The sequence below is a fragment of the Podarcis muralis genome, chromosome 2 (assembly GCF_964188315.1).
Source record: "Podarcis muralis chromosome 2, rPodMur119.hap1.1, whole genome shotgun sequence".
NCBI lineage: Eukaryota > Metazoa > Chordata > Lepidosauria > Squamata > Lacertidae > Podarcis > Podarcis muralis.
The window spans coordinates 48,218,736-48,226,785 of record NC_135656.1 but is presented as its reverse complement, the minus strand read 5'-3'; the positions used below and the strand labels follow the sequence as shown (position 1 = coordinate 48,226,785).

General features: G+C 43.8%; 1 protein-coding gene across 1 annotated transcript in view; it reads left to right on the top strand.

Moving 5' to 3' along the window:
* The first annotated feature begins 1,363 nt into the window (after window positions 1–1,363).
* The window catches only part of LOC114590894 (rho GTPase-activating protein 7-like), a 107,432-nt gene continuing 100,745 nt past the window's right edge, over window positions 1,364–8,050 (top strand). The window contains exon 1 of the mRNA XM_028717485.2: window positions 1,364–1,579. Coding sequence (XP_028573318.2) covers window positions 1,483–1,579 — 97 coding nt within the window. The 5' untranslated portion in view covers window positions 1,364–1,482. The remainder of the gene's footprint in view (window positions 1,580–8,050) is intronic.

Below are 8,050 nucleotides of genomic sequence, written 5' to 3'. Positions count from 1 at the left end.
CTGCTTCCTCAGGCAGCTCTTTCCTCTTAAATGCTACTGTAAAGGGTCCTAATTTGCCTCATTATCACAGAGGACTTTTCTGCGTGATCAATTTAAATGTTCTTCATGGCATTTGGTTTCAAACCACTCTACTGTCTTGTTCTGTTTTAATCCTAAATCTTCAAACAAGTGTTATCACACTATACTATTTTCTTTGTCCCAGTTCACTTTCATGTTATTCAAAAAAGGTGTCTCTGCTCTCCTTCCTCCTGGCAATTACAAACTATACAGACTCACTGCTCAGTAATGCCAGCTTCTACAAGTAATGCCTGCGTTTATTTTTTTAATTAATTTATTTAATATGCAAATTTTCTGTGTCTTGGTGACTGTGCACTCGGATGTACAAGATCTGTGTACCATAACTAGCATGTTAACAGGGTGAAATCCAGACTGGTGCAAGCCGACTTCTGCTAGTACTTCTTTTCTTCTCCTATATCCTGTGTCTGCCCCGCCCCCTCCAGTCTTCTACAGAAAGTTTCCCAATCCTTCAGAGCAGAAGTTCTAGGGATGCACAAAGTATTATGTTTTGAGGACGTGGGTGGGTGAAATCCAGCTTCATCTCATGGTCTATTATTTAATGTGTGAGGTCATAAAATAAAGGAACCAATAAGCTGCCCTGAGCTCCTGAGAAGAATGGTGAGACAGAAATGTAATAAAGTAGGAGGACAAAGAGGCTGTAATGTATGTGCTATCCGTTAAATATCTGTCACGTGGTCCCTTTAAAATAAAAAGCTATATGACCCAGGAGGCCAGCTCTTGGAGAGTTGACTCAAGAGGTATGGCCTGGCTGGAGAAGCTGGTTTTCTTCTCTATGCAGTCAAGTCTTCTGGGCCTCATCAAGAATAAAGCTTAATTTACCATTAGCTCTGCTTGTAATTTGTTCATAGTTAAGCATAAGACAACAAGACAGAAGCGTGACCTACAGAATGTTGTTTTAATTGATACACAAGCTCAGAAGAATTAACAATAGGTTTGAGCCACAGCATTAATTCCATACAGTGTAGAGATTGCTTTGCTTCCTTCATACAGGGCTGGCACCAGACTTCTGGCGGCCATTGGCACACTGCTGTTGATACCACCACCCCATGGCCAAAACCACAGAGGATTTTTTTTTCCATCTGCTGCCTCTATAGCAGCATGACCACCACTATCACTCCCTCCCAGCCCTCTGAACAGCATTTTAGCAGTGGCCAGATAATTATGCCATATTTTTTAAATAGTCTTAATTTATCCACGCTGCCTATAGATCTATGAACTTAGCCTTTACATCTACTAAATTTACAGAGTTCATAGATCTATAGGCTGAAGCATTGCATTTTGGGTAAATGCGGCCTGCACAGGTGGGAGCCAAGTGTGGCTCCCATTTCAAAAGCGGCATGGCTGCCTACCTTCCAATTAAAACAACAACAACAAAACCCTTTGAAATAACTAGGAATTAAAATAATGCTGTTTAAGAGGCTCAGACCCCCGTATGTTCTAAAATGGAGTGGAGAGAGACAGGGAAGAAACATGGGCAGGCCATTTCTTCAGCTGCAATCAGGTAAGTCAGGAGCAGCTAGTGCAAGCCTTTCATTCAGGTACTGGGTTATTTGCATGCTACCATGTCATTTATTACAAGGCAACTTGCATGTAAAATTGTTTCCATCTATGACAACTTGGATGCCACCATTAAAGCAGGGTCAGAACAGGGGGAATTTCTATCAGCGCCTTGTTTACTTTCTTGCCTCAATATCCTCCTCGTTTATCTTTGTGGCCTATACAATCCCAGGCATTTTAGAGTCATGTCCATCTTGGCCAGAGATAGCCAGTCAGGAGGGGCTGGTTTCTATGCCAGAAATGGTCACATTTCCTTATTAGAATAGTGCATTGGTCTAATGTTTTCTTAATGGATTTAGGCAACAATCTTAACCCAATTTACCTGGGAGTAAGCCCCTCTGAATTCAGTGGGGTTTACTTCTGAGTAGACATAGTTAGGCTTGTGGTGTTAATTATTGAAAGCATTTATATATATCTCTCAAAAAAGCTGGAAGTCGTTTATAAATTGAGTTCCCCACTGCTATGGGAAAGCACGCCTTGGTTTAAGAAGGCCTTAGTTTAAGAACAGACTTCCAGAACGGATTAAGTTTGTAAACCAAGGTACCACTGTATACAAATTAAAGCAATTGTGTGAAAACATGAGCTAAGCAAGCCAGCAGAGGGTGCACAGAGAAAGACTCCCCCCCCCCAAAAAAAAAAAGAAAAAAAGATTTTGTGCACGCTGCTTGGAGTTCCATCACAGAAGGTGGGACAGCAGGATTAAAAAATAAAACCGATAAAACATGCGGGAAGACATGAACTAAGCAAGCCAGTAGAGGGAGTACAGAGATCACTGTTTTCTGATCCTCCAGCGAAAGCACATGTAATAATTTTTCCTCTTGTAAGTATCCATGTCTTATTCTCACACATGTAGAAGGGTCATGCAAACAACTACTTAAACAAGTTGTATCAGATGCATCCTGGTTAATGAAATTTGCACTACAGGAGCTGTGTACATGGTTTAAGTTATCTTCCTTTCCTTGGAAAAGCAGGGTGCATGAGTACCATAAGAATATTGGATTTATGTCAGTGTACTGTATAAACCTCGACATAAATCTCTGGCTAATGCTGTTGGTACTATTATTTGTATGCCTTTTGCCCCTAGGCTTCAAGAGGGGGTTACAACAATAAATACAAAACCATCAAATATGAAAATAAATTCAGTTATCTACATTCTGTGGTCCTAGCATATTGACTATCAAAGGCCTGTTGAATAATACACATTTGAAACAAGGCAGGGTTTCTGCCAGCTGTATACCAAGGGGAGTGGTGTGCCCTAGTTGAGAAGACCCACTGTCAGGTTACTGCTTCTTGAGCTTTGCTTACAGATGGCACTACTAGCAAGACCTTTCCAGCAGCTTTCAAATCACAGGTTGGCTGATACAGGGAGTTTCTTTCTCTAAAAGTTATCTCCAGTAAATCCACCTGTTTCTTCTGCCTACTGGTTCACATTCTAATTCCTCACTGGAGTTGATGTTGCCAGCTACTTGGATAGCTGATCATCCACAGAGAGACCAGTTTGGGTCTCAGAGGGTGGGAGCAAAGATTCACAGTAAGAGCCAGAGGCCCACTCTTTTGCATTCTGGGAACAAGCACTAACCACGACTACGTATCTTGCCAATTCAAACAATGCCATGCTGCCAAAAGAAGTGTGAAAAATTAGTTAAACAATACAGAATATTTGGAAACTCTTGTTTGGCACATGGGTAGTGTCAAATACTACATTTTTCAGTTTGTTCCTGCTTGGACAGTGTACACAATAACAGTTTTAATGTTAGATGATACAGAAATGACTAACTGCATTTAATCTTCAACCTCATTCTTAGCCGTTCAGTAACCAAATCAGATTCCTATCTGTGTTTAACTCCCTTCACCCAAGACTCCTCCTCATTCCTTTCTGGAACAGTTGTAGCAAAGAGGGCCATTGCTTGTAAACCCATCTGTTCATCTCCTCTTACTGAATATTTAAAATCTAGAAAGGAATTCCTGGTTAATCCCAATTGCGCAAACACAAAAACTAAGGAACGTTGTTGTTGGAGAAAGGCACTTGGAAGTGCATTTTACTGCTAAATAATCTTTGGGATCTTTTTTTGGACTGTGTTTATGCAGATTGGTAGGCAAAAGACTGCCCCTGCCCCATGATATCAGCCTGCCTGATCTCTGGAGAGATCCTCCCCAATGCCCTGCCTTTATCTGAGGTGCATTTGATACAAAAGAGGCTGCTCTTCAGGTCAGCACCTAGGTTGCTGAATTCCATCCCCCAGAATATTTTTATAGCTTTCTAATACCTTTTTGTTTAGGCAGCCATTTCATCTGAGTCGACTGATTACTTTCTGCATTGTTGGGTTGCTTTCTATCACCTCTAAATTCATTTTATTTTAAATCAGTTGTTTTATGGCCTTGTCTTGGGCAGTATCCAAATAACACTTCCTTGTCAGCGCAAGGATTTAAAGTTATGCAACAGAATTTTCTCCATGCACCCCTAAATCTATTGTAGGGGTTCCCCCAACCCTCCAGAATAGATCTGGGGAGAATGTGTGGTTCATGAGGGGAGTGTTGAGTTGCACAATTGTAAATCCTTGCATGGATGGGATGCATTCGTTGAATACCACCTTTCTTTAATGGAATCCCTTATTTTATTGTGAGCCACCTAAAGTGCTGTGTGTGCTAAAAGGTGAGCTAGACACCTCCACACCATACATTTAAAGCACATGTAGACCACTTTAACAGTTAAAGAATCCTGGGAGCTGTAGCTTAACCCCAAGAGAGCTGCAATTCTTAGCACACATAACTCCACTTCCCAGCTTCTTCGGTGGAAGCCATGTGCTTTAAATGTATGGTGTGTGTGTGTTTATTTATAAATCTTATAAATAAAAATGAATGATACCTCATAAGTAATAATAAGTAATAAGTAATAGCAGCATAGCTTCTAAGTCTCATCTTAGTTATGGAATTTAAAACATATTTTGTTGCATTGTGCAAAATATGAGCAAGCCAGGGCTGAACTGATACTACCCTTGCTGGTACCTTTCCCGGGAAAATCAGAGGCTCACTATGTCAGGTTCCTACTGGAAGACCGGACAAATGCTAGAACATTAGCAGTGGCAAAGTTTTTATTGGTGGTTGCAAGAACAAATGATCCCTTTATTCTAAACAAAATGCTTGTTTAACTTGGAGGTAGGCTGTATGAATTGTGTACTGCTTTGTAATGATTTGTTGGGTCTCTGGACCGTAATAAAGGTTGATGAGTTATGGAATTATTATTATATGAAGTGCTCTGTATCAGAAAGCCACAGTAAAACTGTGTAGCTCTCCTGTAATTATTTGGGACCTGCTCTCTTGTTTTGCAGAGATGGTCTTTGTGCCTCTATTGTTACTTGCATATGAAAGCAATAATTACAGAACTGAGGCACTTTGGGTGTGTGGGGATGAGAGAGGATTAATTTCTGCCCAGCTATGCCCATCAAATGAGAAAGGATAGTTGTGGGTTAGAGGTTTAGGGCCTTAGAATAAGGTTCCCTACAGAGGCCACATGTCCTTTGCATTTGGTCCTTGTGGTCTTCCCTAAAACTGCTGCAGATAAGTCATTTTCCCCCTTTTGAAGCTGAGCTAGCAGTAGTGCTGCCAAGAGCTCCAGCTGAAGAGCAAAAGGTCTTGGAACTGTAGCTTGCGGAAAATCTATGTCTTCTCTCCGTTCATTCTGGAATAGTGCCAAGGGTGAACTAAAGCCAAATGTATGAGATGTCTTATTCAAGAAATCAACATTTGTTGTGCAACACACACACACCCTTATCACAGCACTGATGTAGGAAACTTCCTGTAACCACGGCAACATGTTAGATTTTACTTTCATTTGAAAGTGTTATCTTGTACTTAAAGTGTTGGCTGTGAAAACTGGGGGATCAGTTTGTTCTACAGTCAAAACTTCCTGGATTTGAGAGAGGCTTCCCATGGAAAAAAAAAGCCCAGCATTTCTGTTTCTCTCCACCAAACTCAGAAAAGTCTTACTTGTTTATTTAAAAGATACCATTTCAAATGTAACCGTGTGTGTTTTAATTAATTTTTCTTCCTCCATTTGCCTCTTACTGCCAAATGAATTGTAAAGATGCAAGTCTATGTACTCAGAAGTAAGTCCCGTTGAATTCAGTGGGGCTTACTCTCACATGCCTAGTATTCAAGTTGAAATGGATTGCCTGGGTTTCCCCATTACTGAAAACATTTCATGTTTTAATTTCATTGATTAATTTCAGCATGTGTGCAGAGTGCCTAGAGAATGGTCAGAATGTATAGGACACTTCATTAAATATAAAAAATATTTCTACTATAATCATAATAATTTTATTGAAGTTTTTCATGGTGTTCAGAAGCCAAGAAAGCATCCAGAAAGTCTCTAGGTAATATCAGTCTCAGCATTCCTCCATGTCCCATGACAATAGAATTGATCCAAAGTGATGCAGTTTTCCATCCCACTGGTTTAAATGGGAAAGGAGTAAGTATGTCGGAACATAGGAAGCAGAATCAGACCACTGGCCCATCAAGTTTAGTATTGGCTACACTGACTAGCAGCAGCTCTCCAGGGTTTCAGACCAGAGACTTTTCCCAGTCCTACTTGGAGAATGAACCTGAGGTCTTTCTGCATAGAAAGCAGATATTCTATCCCTGACTTGTAGCCCTTCCCCCAGTAGAAGGTCCTAATGACTGTTAATTAAGAATGCTAATAGGGTTATGTCAGGGGTTCAGGAGCAGAGGGACAGGAAAGGGAGGAATTAGAGACCGAGGGAGAGGGTTCGGAGGGAGAAGTCAGCGATGATAGCCATCCGAGGTCTCTAAGTCTCTCCAGTGAATCAGAGGATTCACAGAAAGGGGCTCCAGTGGTCAGAGCCGGGGGGTTGCCAGAGGGAACACCCCAGGAAGGAGGGGCCAGAGGGGACTCAGAGAGCAGCAGCTGGAAATCGGGACCAGCGTCTCCACCGGAGAGCAGTAAGGGGGAGGAGTCCCAAACATCGGCAGCAGGCAGCATTCCGTCAGCGGAAGGACAGGAGTCAGGGTTAGCCACGCCTGCATCAGAGAGCGAGGTAACGGTCAAAAGGAAGGTCAGGGGCAGCGCGCGCGCGCCAAGTTCAAATGTACAAGAGGGGGGCGCAATGGGCAGTCCGGAGAGAGAGCCGGGTCCCAAAGCCCGCCGGAGAGAAGGGGAGGAGTCCGAAGGGTCCGCTTCCGAGGCATCCAGGAAGGAAGGCACCCAGGGGGGTAGTAGGACCCAGAGGAGGAAGGAGAAACGTAGAAGGTGGAGTAAGGCTAGAGTCTTAAGCTGGTGTACAGGGGGCGGAGACTCAGACGAGGCTTCGCTGGTCTAGGGTCTAGACGTAGAGACGCACGCTAGTGCTTGAAAATGGAAACTAAATGTCAATAAAGACTTCTGTACAGTTCTACTGGCTAGCGTTGGTCTTCTGTGAGCTGAGACCTGGAGGCAGTCTCTGACAGTAAGCCTCGTCTCACGTATCATCGGTTTTCTTCGCCTCAAGCATCGCTAAGGAAGCGAGGCAGGGAGGGTAGAAGACTGGTGCCTTGCGAGCTCACAAGAGTCAGGCAAGATGACTACAGAACAGAAAATAGCTTCCCTGCAAGAAGCGGTGACACTACTCAACGCTGAAATAATCGCATCCAGGACGAGAGAGGAAGAAGCGGCAGCTGCCTGTAGAGATCTTCAAGTCAGGTTGGAAGGGCTTGTAAAGCAGGGGATCCCAGTACCCAGATCCGAGGGGATCGGTTTGGGGAAGAGAGGAGGCAGCATTGTATCTCATTTTGATGGGAATTTGCAGCAGTACCCCAATTTCCGAGCAGATGTGCTGTTTGCGCTGCAGCTGCTGGAAAGAGACTTTAGAGATGAACGGGAGAAAGTGGGGTTTATTCTGTCTCATATGCATGGGGACGCGAAAGCATGGCTGCGCAACCTGTGGAGGGATAAGGATCCAGCGCTCCAAAGCGCAGATGCGTTCATTAAGGCGATGGACTCCTGTTTCTTATCCAAAATAGACCTTGACATTGCCCGGAGGGACATATTTGGGCTAAGACAAGGGAAAGCCAGCGTAAGGCAGTATCATTCCCGGTTTTTTGCATTGGTCAACGCGCTGAATTGGGATAAGGATTCTCCGCCGGTGAGAGACCTTTTTTGGGAGGGTCTGAATGCACAGATCAAGGATGAGATGGCAAGGGGAGAGAGACCCACAACCACTCAACAAGTGGTTGAAAGAGCGTTGTCTATTGGGGTGAGGCAGGAAGAACGCCCGTGGAACAAAGAAGAAGGGCGTTGGGGACGCTCACCAGCGAGAGTGCCCTCCCTCTTGCCCAGAGAGGCAGCGCGTGCGCAGTCCACGCCTCCACAGGGAGGGGGCGAGGAGCAGATGGAGATTGGCGGTGCTAGGGCTCACTCAGC